Raw genomic sequence first — 17,482 nt, 5'->3', positions numbered from 1 at the left:
CGTCCTTAGAAAGCCAGATTATAACCCAGGGACGTGGGTCTCTGGGTGTCAGGGAGCTGTCCTGATATTTTGTTTGTTTCTAGTTTCATTGGGAAATAATTAACATCCATCACTGTATAAGTTTAAGGTGTACAGCATGATGGTTTGATTTACGTAGATTGGGAAATTATTACCACAATAGTTTTAGTTAACATCACTCACATCATACAGAGAAAATGAAAAGAAAAATTTTTTTAATTTATAAATGTTATAAGAGATAAAGACTTAATTCCTCCATCTCTCCTTCCTCATCCTCTCTCCAAATTTACCATACTTTTAATTATGTAATTGGCCCACAATACTATGTTAGTTCCAGGTGCACAACATAGTGATTCGATATTTCTATATGTTACAAAATGATAACCACCGCCCTGGCATTTGGCTGCAAACATCTCAAAGATCAGAAGGATGAAAGGTATGGTGGGCAGTTGGCTGGGGCATATTTCATGACTTTTTAAAATACTATTTTTGTTTTAGAAAAGTTTCTTGGTTGATGTAAAATCCCAGTTGTGGTGTTAGAGAACTGGCATTAGAAAGTTTCCAAGACAAAGGGTTTTTAGAGGGAACTCGAATAAACAATCTTGCTAATGTTCTTGAATTAAAAGGAAAATAATACATATTTTGTACACAATGCTTCTTACTTTTTTATTGAAATATAGTTGATATACAATATTATGTCAGTATCAGGTGTAGTACATAGTGATTTGACATTTGCATACATTATGAAATGATCACCATAAGTCTAGTAACCATCTGTTTCCAGTCATTACAATATTATTGACTATATTCCTTACGTTGTATACAATGGTTTTTTAAAGTGAAGTTTTCCCCCGAAATCATTTTCCTTCCAAATACTGAAAGTATTGCTGCATTGTCTTCCAGCCTCTCGCACCTGGGTGCTGAAACATCTGATTCTTATTGCCAGATGCCTGTGTATGTATGAATTTATTGATCTCCCTATCCCCTCCCCTATCTTCCCATACTTTCCTATAGGTGGCGCTGCCGAGGAGGGCAGAGAAGAGCACGCACCACTGGAGCACTAACGACTTCCCCAGTAGGGGGCGTAGCCCGTAGGTGCTGGGTCTCGGAGAGCCGTACGCAACGTCAGGGGCGGGGACAACTCTCGCCCCGCCCCTTCCATCTGCGGCGCCCTGTGATTGGAGGGAGGAACCAATACTTGGCAGCGCCGTTGGGGTGCGAGGAAGAGGGCCCCGGCCGAAGGTGACGCTGAAGCGGCGGAGGTGCGGAGAGCGGAGCCGGCCGTAAGTGACAGCAAGCCACGGCAGCACTTCGGGCGCTCTCCTCCATCTCTCTGTGGTGAATGGCGGCGGGATGGAGCACGAAGGGAGCGGCGGCAGCGGGGGGTCGGCCGGGCTCCTGCAGCAGATCCTCAGCCTGAAGCTCGTGCCGCGGGTGGGCAACGGGACCCTGTGCCCCAACTCCACTTCTCTCTGCTCCTTCCCAGGTACTGGCCCCGCCCCGCGCCTGCGCACTGCAGGCCCCCCCGCGGCCGCTCGGTGCCCCTTCCGCCGGGGGCAGGCGGGGTCCTCGCTGCCCCTCCCGCGGGGTCTGTTTTCCTCCTGGGAAGAGGTTCCTGCTCCCTCGGCCGAGAATTGGGGCCTTGGCGCCACTCCACTTCGCTTCCTCGCCAGCCCCTCGGGACGGGCTACCCCAAGCCCCGCCAGGTCGTCGGGAGCGGCCGCGGGTGGACCCGTCAGTGAAGGGAGCTCGGCCGCCGCCCAAAGTGATCTTGCCCTTGGGAATTTCCAAACGCTGCAGGTTCAGACAGGAACTCGGCAGAGCCCTGTAGGCGGCTTGTTGGGGGCACAGGAGGCGGTCATCCCCGCATTGTTAGGGGCGCTAGGTGCGCCTGGCCCCTTTCGTCCGCGCCGGCCTCTGGGCTTTGGCATCTCGGACGCTGCATAGCCCAGACTGCGGAGCTGTCAGTCAGGGCTCACATTTCCTTTGTTTCTCGTCTAATCCAGCCCCTCTGAGCGGCGAGGTTGTCTGCGGATCCCTCCCACCGACGTCCAAATACACCCCCTCCACCAGCTGCTCTTTCTAGGAATCACTTTCTGAGACCTGTTGCCGAGTCTCCCACTCATGCATTCTAGATCTTTGACACAGTTTCTTTGTAACTCTTACACCCACTGGAGAACCTTCTGCTGAGCCTGATAGGATTTTTCACAGTTATGATACGAGATAGAAAGCTGTCGTGCTCAGAAAGCTGAGAGGAGGAGAAATTACTTGGGAATGCTAATAATAAAACTCTTGGGGAGGGGGACACGGTTATGTATTGGACCTTTAAAGGCAAGAAGACTGAGGACTGGTAATTGAAGGGTGAGGTTGGACTCTAGCAAAGCTGACTGATGTCTTGAGTTAGTAAACGATCCGAGAACCAGCATGAGACTTGCAAAGGAAGGAGGGTTGGATTACTGACTGCAGTTATAAACAAGGCACCTGTGATTTCTCATCCACTGGGCAGCGACTGCCAGGCGCCATTCAGCGGACACCAGGGACTTGGCTGTATATTACCTGCCTAGTGTTTTCCCGAACAGGTTTGTGAAATAGTTAATAAAATAATATCCATGTTGGGTCAGATACAGATGTTAGCTTGAAATCATGCCTAAAATGATAATCTGGCAAAAGGTATCAAAAGGTACTAAGATCACATTTGACAATGACAAAAATATATGGTATTTTGGAGACACCGTACAAAAATGCATTCTGGAGGCACTTCTGGACCAGATTGGTCTGTTTTTGTTCATTTCCTTATTTTTCTCATAACTCTATTTGGAAAGCCTACTGAAAATTGAAATGATAGTATAACAAATACTTATATACCCCTAGATTCATTATTAATATTTTGATTCTTTTGCTTTCTCCCTAAATATATGTGCATACACATAACATTTTTACCTTCTGTGGAGCCTTTGGAAAGGAAGTTACAGAAGTGATGGCACTTGACACCTAATGCTTCTGCATGTATCATTTAAAGTGAGAACATTTTCTGCCACAGCCAGAAAAACGACATCACACCCAAGAAATCTGACATTGATAGAATATTATCTAATATATAGGCATTATTTAAATTTCCCCAGTTGTTCGAATAACGCCGTTTATAGCTTTTTCCCCTTTAAAAATTTTTTTAAAATTCCCAGATCTAACCAGAGATCACATGTTGCATTTAGTTGTCATGTCTCTTTAGTCTTGCTAGTTCCTTTAGTCTAGAACAGTTCCTGCATCTTTGCTTCAGTTTCTTGAGACTGTCATCTTTGAAATCCAGGCTAATAGTTTCATAGAATGTTCCACAATGGAAGTTATCTGATTGTCTCTTCATGATTAGATTCAGGTTAAATATCTTTGTTCAGAATGCTACCCACATAGGTGACGTCCACTTCCCAGTGCATCACATCAGGAGACATTTGATGTCAGTTTGTCCCTTTATTGATAATGCAAGGTTTAATCATTTGGTGAAGATGACGTTTTATCAGATCTCTCCACTGTAAGGGTATTTTAATTCTTTTGTAATAAGTCCTATGTGAGGTGATAACTTTGAAACTGCAAATATTCTGTTCAGTCTGTCTGGCTTTTAGTTGCCTTTTCTTTAAGAAAAGAGTGAGATAAGTGGATTTGGAATGAGGTAGAGAATCTGTAGCTATGCGAATTGTTTTGCTTTCAGAAATTGTTCTGAAATATTAAACTGTAGTAGTTACTTGAGTTTATGAGTACTTCTTTGGATATATAATTGGCAGTGGTGATCACCAGGGATCATTCATTTAGCAGGTATACATTTGGTCAAGTGTAGGCTCTGGGCTGGGGGTATAACATGCGTGAGATACAGCCCTTGACCTCAGGTTGATCAGAATGTGATGGATAAACAGGTAACCTCCCTACTGTGTTTCTTTTTTTAGCTGGAATGATGGATACAATAGGTACATGAAGTTTGATCCTCTTTGAGGCACCAAAGCCTGCTGACAGTGAATTTCATTCATTGACCTGATTCTGGAATCGTTTCTATTTTGGCCCCACAGAAAAGGTTACTTGCATATTATGCCAACTCACTAGGGCAAAATCATTGCTCTGAAATGTTTTATGGTTTATCACTGTCAGGAAGCTTTGAATTGATTTTTTTGCCCCTGCATTTGCAATTTAGCCATTTAGGTTTCTACCCAAGCTTCCTTATTCCAAGTTGTTCAAATTTCTTTTGTTGTTGTTATTTTTAAAAAACTTGAATGCCAAGAAAGGCAGATCTTCTTTCTTGTATCAAGAATAACTTTAACTTTCTGAAGATATGAATTTCATTATACCTTCAGTGTCAAAGCTTATCTCATGATAATTGAACTAAAACCGACTAACTTTTGTGGCATTGCTAGAATCAAGAATAGGTCACACTTGGAACAGTCATTTATTCATTCAGTCAACAAATATTTACTTACTGTCCATTGTGTGTCTGTTGTTTTCTAGGGACTAAGTAAATATGTGTTAGTAAACAAAACAAAAGAGCTTTCATTCTAAAGGAGAGCAAGAAAATAAAATTAAATTGAGTGTAAGACTGGGATAGTAAGTGGCAGGCCTTGGGTGTCGAGGGGAGTGCTTGGGTTTTTTTGGAGGGGGAGTGCTGTTTTACTTAAGGTCACAAGGAATCCTCTGAGGGTGCCACTAGAGCTGAAAGCTGAAGGAAATGAGGAACAAGCCACGCAGCTGTTGGAAGAAGAGCATTCTGGGTGAGGGGCAGCAGGTTCTGAGGCCCTGGGACAGGAGTTTGCTTAAGAAGCATAACAGAGGCCAGTGTGGTGGGTGGAACAGTGTGGTCAAGGTAGGGAGGAGGAAGTGATGTCAGAAACTGGAAAGCCACATGAAAGGGTTTTGAGCAGAGGAGGAATGATCTGACTTACTGGTTTTTTTTTTTTGAAGTATACTATTTAATGATTTTTGTATACTTGTAGAGTTTGCAACCATCACAGAAAGCAACTTTAGAATATTTTCATCACCCCAACAAGAACCCTCATTCCCACTAGCACTGCCTTTTTGGCCCTGTGTGGAGAATAGATGGAAGGCCGGATCAGGATCTAGCCAGGCTAAGACCAGGAGACCACTGGGGTGAGGCAGGCCAGCGGGGCACACTCAGAAACCAGGAGTGAGCAAGCAGTTAGGCAGTGGCATCAGGAGGGAGGTGGCAGCCCACAGTTGGTGGTCCTGGTAGGCAAGTCGCCATTGTTAGGGTGGAGAGGAAAGTATCTAGGGAAAACTCAGTTTTCTTTTACTCTCACAGTGCTACCATACTCACAACACGCCTCACGCCACATGTGTGCACTTTCCACGCATCAAGCAATTAGACACCAGTAGGGTATCCTACAATTCAACTCAGTTCTGACTCTGTCTACCTGGAGTTAAGTTCAGATCCCACTGATTAAAGGCTCAGTTCCACAAGCTTGCCCCAACCCCCCACTTCAGATGCCAATCAAAAGTCCAGGTTGTCACATGTGCTCCTGACCAGCTGAGGTTCCCATGACCTCTTTTTAGGTTCAGTCAATTTGCCAGAGCAGCACACAGAACTCGGGAAAACAGTTTACTTGCTAGGTTACTTGGATATTGCCAAAGACATTAAAGGACAGAAATGAACACCAGATAAAGAGACATATAGGGGGAGGACTGGAAGGGTCCCTGAGCACAGGAGCTTCTGTCCCTTTGGAATTGGAATCCCAGCACATAGATGTGTTCACCAACCCTAGCAGCTCTCTGAACTCTGTACTTTGGCAATCTTTATGGAGGCTTTGTCACCTAGACATGATCCATCATTAACTTCCTTCTAGCCTTTCTCCTCCTCCAGAGAATGGAGGCTGGGGCTGAAAGTTCCAACCTCATAATCATGGCTTGATCTTTCTGGTGACCAGCCCCCATCCAAGAGCCCACCAACAGTTGCCTCATGAGAACAAAAGGCACTCCTGGAAATTCCAAGTGATTTAGAAGCTCTGTGTCAGGAACCAGGGTCAAAGACTAAGTATTAGAACAAAAGATTTTCCTAGCAGCATTATTCACAAGGGTTTTAGAAGCCCTGTGCCAGGATCCAGGGGAGGAGACCAGTATATATGTATTTTGTGCCAGGATCCAGGGGAGGAGACCAGTATATATGTATTTATTAGGGAACAGACGGATCCCCTGGCAGGTAGGTGGGTCTCACAGTGGGCAGTTAGCATCCAGGCAGTCCAGCATCTCCAGAATTGCAGGACTGGGTAGGACTACAGTTCCCAAGAGGAGTGATGTGGTCTGCTTAGAACCCTGGTTTCAGAGGAATTGGCTAGTTATTTGACCTGGACCATAAGGCGGAGTGGGGCCAGCTAAATGGATAGCTGAGCACCAAGCCTCACGCTGCCCACTTGGTCTAGGCTTCTTCCATTTCTGCTAATTAATTGGGGCCAGGTTGGTCTTGAGGCCTTGCTTGGAAACTAGGTGATTTAGCTGTCAGGATCGAGGGCCAAGGAGCCGGCCGTTACAAGCCCCTTTTGTTAGCACAATACTCACCTAGGATTCTGCAATCTGTGTGACTTGTCTCTTTAGCTGAAGTGTTTGTCTGAAAAATAGACTTTTTTTAAAATTTCCTTCCGTTAATGTAGGCACTGGAGATTGAACCCAGGACCTCGTGCATGACAAGCATGTGCTTTACCCCTGAGCTGTACCTCCCATCCCCTGAAACAAAGATTCTTAAACATACAAATGCCCTGTGAGCAGGGCTCTTTTTTGTTGATCTTTGTTTTTGTTTTTCAGTGACGTGCCTGGCATATGGAATGGGCTCAAAAGTATTTATTGAATGCATGAATTCAGTTCTGTATTAGTTTGCTATCACTACTGAAACAACTTACCATGAATTTAGAGGCTTAAAAAAACACATATTTATCATCCTGCAGTTCTGGAGGTCAGAAGTCCAAAATGCATCAGCAGAGCTGCCTTCCTTCTGAAGGAGAATTGGTTTTGTTTTTTTCCAGCTTCTAGAGGTCTCCTACATTCTTTGGCATATAGCCCCTTCCTCTGTCTTTAAAGCAGAGCATCTTCAAATCTCTCTGACTCCGACCCTCTTGCCTCCATCTTACAAGGACCCTTCTGATTCCATTAGGCCCACCTATAAAATCCAGGATAACCACCCCCATCCCAAGCTCCTTAATCTGATCATGCCCTTGTAAGGTCACATGATCACGGGTTCCAGGGATGAGGATGTGGGCATCTTTGGGGCCTATTCTACCACCAGTGCTTAACCTGATTTCCCCTTATAATCTTTTATTACAGATTAGTTATCTGATTTGTTCTTCACTTGGGGAAATGATGTGACTTTAGCTGCCAAAGTAAGCAAAGCTGAAGATAATGCACTTGATTTGAAACAGGAGATAAGAAAATACTGCACAATATGTAGACAGAGATTTCTGGCAATATGTTGAGCCAGGGAAATGAAAAGTAGTATATGGTGATCAATAAATAGCTATTAAATAGATGGCAAATTTAGGTGCAGTAGATTAAAGGGAAATCGCTTAGTTTTGTAAGAGTGTTTTATTGATTGAGGTGTGCCTTAGCTGTTAGAGCCCTGTAATACTTCCATCCATCTGAAAAGTGTTTTATAAATTGTACTACTCATCTAATCTAATAAAGCCTTTTTTCTTTCTTAGAGTGACTTAAGTGACACTAGATAAAATATGTAGGCACTGAGGTAGCTAATGGATGTAACTCATCGTTGTAGGAAGGTGCAGCCTGCTTCTTTCTCGGGAAGGAGCTGACCTGCTCTGCCAGGTCTTGTTTGCAAACAGGCCTTCCAGCTTTCAGAAAAGCTGGGTTGGCAGCCTAGCAGGCCTCCTTGGGCAGGTGCTCCAGGAAGTGGGAACAGGTGAGTGTTAGTGTTTGCTAGGGCTTCTAGAACAAAATACCACAGACTGAGTGGCTTAAATAACAGAAATTATTTTCTCACAGTTGTGAAGACTGGAAGTCCAAGATTAGGGTGCCAACATGGACATGAAGTGGCGAGGGTCCTCCTGGGCCACGTTCTCAATATTTCCTCACATGACGGGAAAGAAAGAAAGAGAATGAGAAACAGAGAAAGAGATCTGTCTTCCTCTTCTTATAAGACCACAGCATTGTCGGGTTAAGGCTTCAGCGCATGAATTTTGGTGGAACCCAATTCAGTCCGTAGCAGTTGGGTAGCATACCCGAGTGTCCAGGCCCCTGGATTACTGGCCCCTAGGATCTGTTTCATCCCTATAGAAGTTACCAACTTAGAGTGTGTGTATATGTGTGTGTATGTGTGTGTGTGTGTGTGTGTGTGGTAGTCAGGGCCTCACCTCCCAGTGCACTGCCCCAGTGGTTCTGTGGCAGCCAGTAAGGAGCCGTGTGTCAGCAGTGCCTTGAGTTTTGGGGGACAACAGAGCTTATCTCTGCACCTTGGGGAGCTCCAGCAGAAGCCCTGTGATAGCACAGCCGGGACGGCAACTGGTCTGACCTCTTGGAGGCTGGGTTGTATCCTGTTTGCCTGCACCCCGGAAGTGGCATTCCTGGTGCCCTTGTAGAACTTTCTGCACATTGGGTGGTGTAATGGAGGTCAGAGTCTTTTGAGTGATTTGGGGAGGAGCTGGTGAGGACTGAGGAGCTGAAGATGGGGTAACTGCTCTAGTAGGGCACTGCATGTCCTGTGGCTTGGGGACAAGCTGGCAGTGGGTTGTGTAGATGGGGTGGGGGAGGGCTTAGAAGGGGGAGGCCAGGATGCAACAGCAGCTGCCTAGGCAGGAGGGATTTGTGGGCGCCCAAGCTCTGGCGGGTGCACATTTATCTGGACACCAGACACTGCAGCCTCTAGAGCTTCTGCCAAGGAGAGAGGGCAAGTCTCCTGGGTGGTGTGGGCAAGAAGAGCTCGTACCTGAGGTGGGAAAGGAGGCTGCAGCTGTACGTAGTATAGGTTTGTTCCCGATGAGGATGGGGACTCAGACATGGAGGATGGAGAATCCTGCCTACAATTACTGATCCACACCTTTGACTGGGAAGGTTTTTTGTTTGTTTGGTGGAGTAGTTAGTATACATACTTATATATTTTTTATATATTATACATATATGTTATATACATTTAATTTTTCAGCTTGGGACATTACTGTTTAATCACTTTATGCTCCATATCATGTGATTTAGACTTGGTTTAACAATTTGCCAAGCACCATCCAACAAAATAGACCAGTTTCAACAGTATTAAAAAATTATTCTGAAGATATATTTTGTTCAGCAGAAAGAAAAAATCTCACAAGACATCTGAAACCTTTTGTAGCTATCTGATAGTTGGTCACCAGAACAAAAGCGCCAAACACCTTGTCATTTGTTATTTTTAAAAAGCACTGAGCCCTAGATGGGGAGCCCCTGATGCTTTAATTCAGAGCCTTTCACTGAAAACAAGAGCTATGCGTCCTAATTTAGATGTATATAGAATATGGTATTAATTGAAGCTTTATTGGACTTAATATGTGCAAAGAATTGACACAGTCATCAGTGACGATGCTAAGGGTGGCTTGGGGGGATATGGCCCCACATCTAGTCAACCTGTAGCTCCCTCTCCCCCCCCCCAACATGAATAAGAGATTGATCGGGCAAAAACCACATACAGCAGTACAACTAAAATACAATTTCAAGAAAAGCCCCTGTGCCTCCCCCTTCGCCCTGCCTGCTCTCCCCACGCCCACTGATTCTCCTCACTGCTCTCTTTAATCATTCATCCCAATCCGACCAACCATCCTGAACAGTTCTTTAAAAAAAAAAAAAGCTGTTTGTTTTATCAAAGGGAATTGTTATTAACCCTTCCCAACCTGTCCTCTTCCCTAGAAATAAGTTTTCTGAATGTTAATGTACACAAAGAAGAGGCAAAGGGGATGAGGGCATGGCTTCCAGCGTGAGTCAGCCCTGGGCTCTGCCTCGTGCTGGCAGTGGGGGCTCCAGCAAGTTTCTTCACCTCCTTCTGCCTCTGTTTCCGCATCCAAGAGCTGTAGATGGTAGTATGTGCTTCATAGAGCTATTCAGAGGGTTGCATGTGTTAATATTTGTCAAGCACTTAAAACAGTGCCTGTGCATGTTGTAAATATTTACTGAATAAGCGTTAAGTCCAGACTTTGAGTACTCAGAACTATTTACACACACATTGGTTTCTCGTGTTTGTGTTTTGTTTTTACAAAAATGGGGTCTTAGTCTACATATTATTCTGAAACTCGCTTTTTCTTACTTCCCAGTGCGGCTTGGGTGTCTTACCCCAACAGTATTTAAAGAGCTATCTCATATGGTTATCAATTGTGAATGTACATTCTGTGGCTGCACCAAAACGTGTTTCACAAGTCTTGCATCAGTTAGACATGCAGTTGGCATCTAGTTTTTGCCAGTACAGACAGAGCTGGCAGGAACATCGTGACCTGTCCTTGCCCTCATGTGTATTCCTGTAGGATGTATTCCTGGACGTTAAAGCAGTGTGGCAGAGGGTGTGCACACTTGACTTTTTTTTTTGATACACACTTGCATTTTACCCTCCAGAAAGGGTTTCTAGCTTGTATTCCTACTGGCGGTCCAAGGTGCCACCTGGGAAGTAGCATCCTAACAACCCTTTCCTGTTCAAAACCTATGATGGTCCTTCTAGGGCTTTCATGTTGAAGTGCTTGGTCTGGCCTTCAAAGCCCACCATTATGTGACCCTGTCCACCTTTGCAACTTTAACTACTGTTACTCTGATAAACTTTCTGCTTCAGTCAGGTCAGTGTTTTTTAATCAGGGCAGTTTTGCCGACAGGGGACATTTGACAATGTCGAGATATTTCTGGTTTTCACAACCAGGGAGAGAGTGCTACTAGCCCTAATGGGTAGAGGCCAGGGTGCTCCTCAGCATCCTCCAGTGGACAGCCCCCCACAACAGAGTTACATGGGCCAGATGTCAATAGTGCTGTGGTTGAGAAACCCCAGTTAAGCTGCTGACTGATCTCTAAAATTGCCTGTTATGTACCTGCTTCTAGCGCAGGAGTGGACAACAGATTTTATCTAACGTGACACCATTATATCCGTATGTGGGGAAAGAGCTCTCGAGAATTTTGAAGCTGTGCCTGGGCTCACTGGGGGAAAATGCTGCATCTGCCATTTGCTAAATTGTAAAGTCACGAGGGCAGGATGGTATCTCCTCCTTTTTTGTATTTTCCCAGATGTCTCATGCATAGTTTTGTATACATGGTTGTTGAACAGATATTTTAATGTTGCCTGAATTACTGTCATCTTAAGCATGAATAGACAGGGAGGGTACAGCTCAGGGGTAAAGTGCATGCTTAGCATGCATGAGGTCCTGAGTTCAATCCCCAGTACCTCCATTTAAATAAATAAGTAAATAAATAAACGTTTAAAACAGTGATTAGAGGTTCTCTGTAGGAACCAGCTCCTCTTCTAACCTGCCCCCTAACTTGCCATTTGTCTTTAAGCCAAACATTTATATAATCTAGTATTTATTTCATGTCTTAAAGAGCTTTGATAACCTAAAAAGAGGCGATGGCTTGATATTTACTGCATTGTCTTGTAAATGATTGTTGAAGGAATGTGATTATGTGTAGAGCTTTTCCATTTTAGATGACTGGATAATCAGGAAGTCAGCAGGTGTTGACTGCGTAGCACCCTGTCAGTGGTACTTAAGCTTGTCCTTCTTATAGGAGGGAAATTATTTAGGTCAATTTTCAAATCTGGGTGAACCTTTTCTTCCTTGTTTGGGTAGCTTGTCAGGGGTTGGCCAACTTTCTCTGTAAAGGGCCACGTAGTAAATATTTGAGGCTTTGCAGGCCATGTGATCTCTGTCGCTGTGTTAGCTATGCTCTTGTAGCTTGAAAGCAGCCATAGACAAGACTTCAATGAATGGGTGTGGCTGTGTTCCAGAAAGACTTTATCTATAAAAACAGGTGCTGGCCATAGTTTACTGATCACCCTAAAACCACCAGTGTTTGTGTATTTGACAGATGAATGTCCATTGCAAATGACTGGTTTTAAAAATGAAGTAACTGGGTATCATGACCACTCCCCTGTAATGACTGCACTGGGAAAGGCAGTGATGTATGACCTTTCTTTGCTTCCCCTTGTAGAGATGTGGTATGGTGTGTTCCTGTGGGCACTGGTGTCCTCTCTCTTCTTTCATGTCCCTGCTGGACTGCTGGCCCTCTTCACCCTCAGACGTCACAAATATGGTAGGTTCATGTCTGTAAGCATCCTGTTGATGGGCATCGTGGGACCAATTACTGCTGGAATCTTGACAAGTATGTTAGACATTCAAATACAGTCAAAATGTTTTATATGACTAGTCAGTTAATTTTAGGAACCGTTTTAGAAACATGTCTGAGTGGGATAGAGAAGAAAGAGTGATCTTTAACCACAGGTCCTGTTTTTTTATGTTTTTTTTTTCTCACCCCCGGTCCCCCATTATTTGGCTCACATCGTTGACTTTCTGAGCCAGATTTTTGTCTCGCTGGCTTCAGGGAAACCATATCAAGCTTTGTGCGATACATCTTGTGAGATGGGTCATTAGCAAGAGAAAGATACTTGTCTTTTTGGAGGCTACTGCTCCTTTCTCTCTAGCTTTCACTTCACTGGTTGGTGGCATCACAAGATGGTTGATGAATTGCTTCCACTCATTCAGGTGCCATCATTTTAAGGATGGAAAAATAATTCTAATGACAGGAATTCTAGTTTAGAAAAATTCCTGTGTTCTTTTGTTTGTTTGGTTTTTGGTTTTTTGCCTTTCAGGACTTTCTGAATATGAATTAGTAACATTTATATTAAAAATTATTTTTACCTGTTGGGTGTTTTTTGGGCAGAGGTCAGGGTTTTTGCTCATGTCGCAGGGGTGAGAATAAGCATAAATCATTTTTAAGCTCATAATGAAATATAAATAACATATATCTTTTACACAAATTAAAAATCATAAAACAAAAATAAAAAATCCTCCATTACTGCATCCCTCAGTGGTAATCACTGTTTGCATTTTGGTATATGCTTTGAGACTTTTTTCTAGGTATATGTATAAACATGAATTTTTTGGCTGTGAATTTAAACCTTGAGCTCAAGCAGAAATCTCTCTGTGCCTGTTTGACTTGATGGGTTTTTTGGGGACAAGGTGGCCTAGTTTCTCTGTATTCTATAGATGATGAAACTTTTGTGATAACACGAGGAAGAAGCCAGTTTTTTCCTGTCTGCATTAAGGAGTTTCCATAACTGGCCTTATACAATATTTTTAACTGTTATCACCTACTGCTATCTTTAGAGACCCTCTGCTCCAGTTTCTTTACTGGATTACTGTCCCCTAGGATGTTTCAGATTTCTCATCAGTGAAATAGGGATGCTATGCGATGATTAACTGAATAATGTGTGTATAAAATACGGAACAGAGTATCTAACACACAATAACTGTGCAACAAATGTTATGTTCATTTCCTTCTTTAAGACTCTAGTACATTATGTCTTTATTGGTCATTCAAGTGGGGCAAAGAAAATATCCTTTTAAAACTCAAACATACTGGGTGTTTGTCTTGTAACCTATCAGAGGAAACAAACTAATAAACTTACTGAAAAGTCATAAAAAGAAGACTCTAGTGCATAGAATCTATTCCCTTCTCATTTTGCTGCTCCTTCTGGTTTGCTGTTTCCTTTCTTCCCTTCATCATCCAGATCCTGCTTTGGGGCCCGGTTTAAGTTCTTTTAAGCTTCTTCCTCCCCAGCCCACTTTTTTGGAGCAAATGGAACATGTGCCTTTCAGGTGTTAGTAGCACAGTGTGTACGCACAGCCACTGGAGGTGAGCATTTCAAAGTCACAGATGTTCCTGGCAGCAAGCACAAGTGTTGATTAATATTCTTTCTTCTTAAAATCTGTTCATATACCACCACATCATATTTGTAAACTTGTGTAAAATACTACATATTGTCTTGCATTATTCAAAATCTGTTTCATGCTGTGCTTTCTGTCTTGTGTCCCCAGCTAGATTCTGTGACCAATGAGAATTCTGTTTGGAGCCTTTCTGGGCAGGGGACAGGGTCATCTGGGAACTTTGGATTTGTTCTTTTCAAACTAATGAAATCTTGACTTTCTTGGTACAACACTGAGTCCCTGTGAGCAACTCAGGGTACCTGGTAGTGACAGATGTTCTGTTTGTTTTGTTTACTCAATTTCTAGGAAGTTACAGTGACTAACAAAGTAAAGACAATGGTATGAGGAATAGAAGGGAATCCCCAAGTATCCCTCCTGCCTCATCCTTTGAATGAACAGCAACTTGACAGGCTTAGGGCCACCCTCTCTTCCTTTTCCCACCCCTCCTCCCTCCTCCATCCGCTTCTTGGAGGGAACTCCAAGTACAGGATGAGGTGGAGTGGGGAGTCCTTGTGGCTGCTCCTGAAACAGTTCTTGCTCAGTCTCACACAAAAGATTCTTTTACTGCCTAGCATATGTTAGGTACCTATTAAATGCATGGCGAATAAGATATTTTTGAGTTTGTAATCAGGTCATGAGGAAATTGTAGTCTTTGTGATTTCTGTTATGACTTCCAAATGATTTTATTCCATAAATCTAGGAGACTCTGTTTGATGGAGTCACTTCTCAACATCTAAACACACTTGTCAGTGATTTGCCAACCATATAAGGCATACTTAAAATGTAGAGTAGTCAGCAAAAGGAATTTCTGTAATGTTTAAATTTTAATGTAAACAATTGAGAACATTTTACATATAGTAGAATTTTAAGTGCTGTTTTCTCCTGTTTGTTAACCCTGATTTTTTATTTTTAACACTCATGGATTTCTGAACAGGTGGAGCAATTGCTGGAGTGTACCGAGCAGCAGGAAAGGAAATGATACCATTTGAGGCCCTCACCTTGGGCACTGGACAGACGTTCTGTGTAGTGGTGGTCTCCTTTTTACGGATTTTAGCTACTCTATAGCATACACCCTTGTGCTGCGATGAAAAAACCTAAGTTTTACAGAATCCTCAAAAAGAATACACTGTGGAATGTAGTGTTTTCTTAGCTCTTCAAATGGAAGCAACGTGAATGAAAAGGTATATGAAGAACAACAGCTCAGACCTTTCTTCAGTTTGAAGCTCCAGGCACTAAAGATCTTTTTGGACCCATTGTTCTCAACCAAAACAAATCAAGTTTCTTTTCTGTTCTTTCTTTCTTTTTTTTTTTTTTTAACATATTTAATTCAGGCAGTTTTACAGGTGCACCTTTACCCAAGTCAGCAGTGCTTCTGGGTTGGCATCCTTTGCACTGAAATTTGTAATATTCTGTGAGAAAATGCAATGTTGCATATTTCAGAGAAGCTGTGGAACATACTGGTTAATTTCTGAGCAGAATAGACGGTACTAAAATCTTATTTGATCTAACCTCGATTAACATTCGGCAAACTCTTCTCTTGCTCCGACTTCATGACAGTAAGTGCCAAGTAGGTTTTGGTTGAGTGTAATGTTGAGAACAGAATCGGTGAAATAAAACACACAAAAAATCTGTAACTCAAGTAGTGGCTTCAATTCCACTGTTTAAAGAAAAAGGAGGTAACTACTGAATGATGTGACATTTTAAGGATAACTATCTTGACCTCTGATTATGCAATAGATTTTAAGAGATATGAATTTGTTGTTTTGTATATTTTATCAAAATAAGCTAGCCAATTGAGAATTTTTTCCCCATAATTCTTGTACCACCTTTTCCTATCACTTTTATTCTATTAATTTTATTTAGTTTAATTGGAAACATACCCTATTAAATAGCTCAAGTTGAAAATTTTAAGCCAAATTAGTCAGGACACTCTTAACATTGAGGCACACACACAAAATGATACTTTAAACATTCTGTTAGTTTTTCTTAGTGACTTTGGTTTATTTATGGCTCTTGAAAAATTGTAGAAGTGCAGCTTAAACAAGAGTTAGTGATTACTGATTTCCTGGTCTTAGTGTGGTGACCTAGTGGTGGGTTTTCAGTCTACCTTTACAGTGTTGGGTATCACTCCCAGGAAGTGCCTAAAGGTTTATTTGCATATATACCTTCCACTGTGTGCTTTCCATTGTCCTTCAAGAGAATTTATATCCTTAAAGCAAATTAAATATCAGGGTTTTTTTAAAACCCAATTTTAGCTATTTTAATTTTTCTTCTAATGCCTCACTCTCTTTTTCATTGAAAGGCCTGAGAACTGTGACCTTCAAAAGAAAAAATATTGTAAAAAATTAAGTCTCTAATTCAATCCTTACCACCTAAACTGTTTTGTATGGGATACAATCAGTGTTATTATCTGTTTTCAAAATAGTTTCTGGTAATTTGGTCTGACATTTTTAAAGGAAAGCCTTCATTGTGAGTGTAAGGCTTAACTGCCCATGAGGTCGTGTGTACACGAATGTATCTATTCCATGTAAAGCAATATGCACTCTGGCTTCTGATTAAAAATAGCCAGGAGGACCAGTTTACCAGGGATAGTCAAAGAGAAAAATTACAAAGGATCACAAAAATTAACTGAACATTTTCTTCTAAGTAATAGGTCATTAGTCCACGTATCAGAATATTGACATACACTCAGATTAGGTGGAAAACTTCTAAGAGTTGGAATGGAAGCAAACATCTTTACAAATTCCCCACCAAGGTTACTCTCCAATACTCAAATCTTTCTTTCAAGCAGGGTTTTAAGTCTTTAGTTAGACTCCATTTTTTAGTTCAGTGAGCTGTGATTTTGAAAAGTAGCCTTTCGGTGTATGACATTTGTTATAGGAAATGATTTTAATCATCTCCATTGAAAGATGCTTCTTAGCATTGTCATCTAAAACATTCCTTTGGATAGAATTTCACAAATTTAACATGGAGCCACTGGGCAGTGGGCTCCTCCCCCAAATACTAATTTTTGAACATACTGATCCATGATTTAAATGTTTGGTTATTTTTCTTTTAGAGCCAAGACACAAATATTACGCATTTTGAAAGGTATCTTTGTTTTCATCTGTTTCTTGTTTGCTATATGTTGATTATCTACTCTTTCTACAAATTTCAAATATAAAATGTATCTTCAAATTATTGAATGTTTCATCCATCCCAGTATGTGAACATTCTCCTGTGAATAAATGTATATAGACTTCATATAGCTTGAGCTTTGTTGCTTGAAATGTTTTTAGGGAGAAGCTATTTGAATGATAAGGAATGTCTATTCCCCCTTGTTGGTTTTTTTTTTTTAATTTCTCATTTAAAATGCACAATTATTTAGGGGTGGTTGCTCTGATGAAAAAATACTGACATTTGTGTTGAACATTTTATTTTACCATGTATAGCTTTTCAGAATTTTTGCCTCCTTTCATAGAGATATATGCAACCATCCCTCCCCCAGCTGTGCATCCACTTTTCCTTTTTTTCTTAACGAGGAGAGAGAGGCAAACCCAATCATAAAAGCTGATCTC

The 17,482-nt window shown here is 42.1% G+C and overlaps 1 protein-coding gene and 1 non-coding gene across 7 annotated transcripts; both read left to right on the top strand.

The window, feature by feature from the left end:
* Positions 1-1,122: 1,122 nt before the first annotated feature.
* Positions 1,123-15,559, top strand: TMEM170A (transmembrane protein 170A). 6 transcript variants are annotated; one of them, XM_072967743.1, is made up of 4 exons: positions 1,190-1,301; positions 1,505-2,597; positions 12,151-12,252; positions 14,860-15,559. In XM_072967743.1, exons 3-4 carry the CDS (start codon positions 12,153-12,155, stop codon positions 14,988-14,990), a joined length of 231 nt encoding a protein of 76 aa, XP_072823844.1. In that variant the 5' UTR covers positions 1,190-1,301; positions 1,505-2,597; positions 12,151-12,152; the 3' UTR covers positions 14,991-15,559. The 6 variants fall into 6 exon arrangements, with proteins under 6 accessions (XP_072823841.1, XP_072823840.1, XP_072823845.1 ...); XM_072967741.1 differs by having other exon boundaries at positions 12,151-12,321; XM_072967740.1 differs by lacking the exon at positions 1,505-2,597 and having other exon boundaries at positions 1,123-1,504.
* On the top strand, positions 13,488-13,615 carry LOC116281974 (small nucleolar RNA SNORA27). The gene has a single exon (XR_004191448.1). It is a non-coding gene; the product is annotated as a small nucleolar RNA SNORA27 (small nucleolar RNA).
* Positions 15,560-17,482: the final 1,923 nt, after the last annotated feature.

This window comes from Vicugna pacos, chromosome 9 (genome assembly GCF_048564905.1).
Source record: "Vicugna pacos chromosome 9, VicPac4, whole genome shotgun sequence".
Taxonomy (NCBI): Eukaryota; Metazoa; Chordata; class Mammalia; order Artiodactyla; family Camelidae; genus Vicugna; species Vicugna pacos.
Note: the sequence above shows the minus strand (reverse complement) of the source record. Positions and strands in the feature narration are given on the sequence as shown.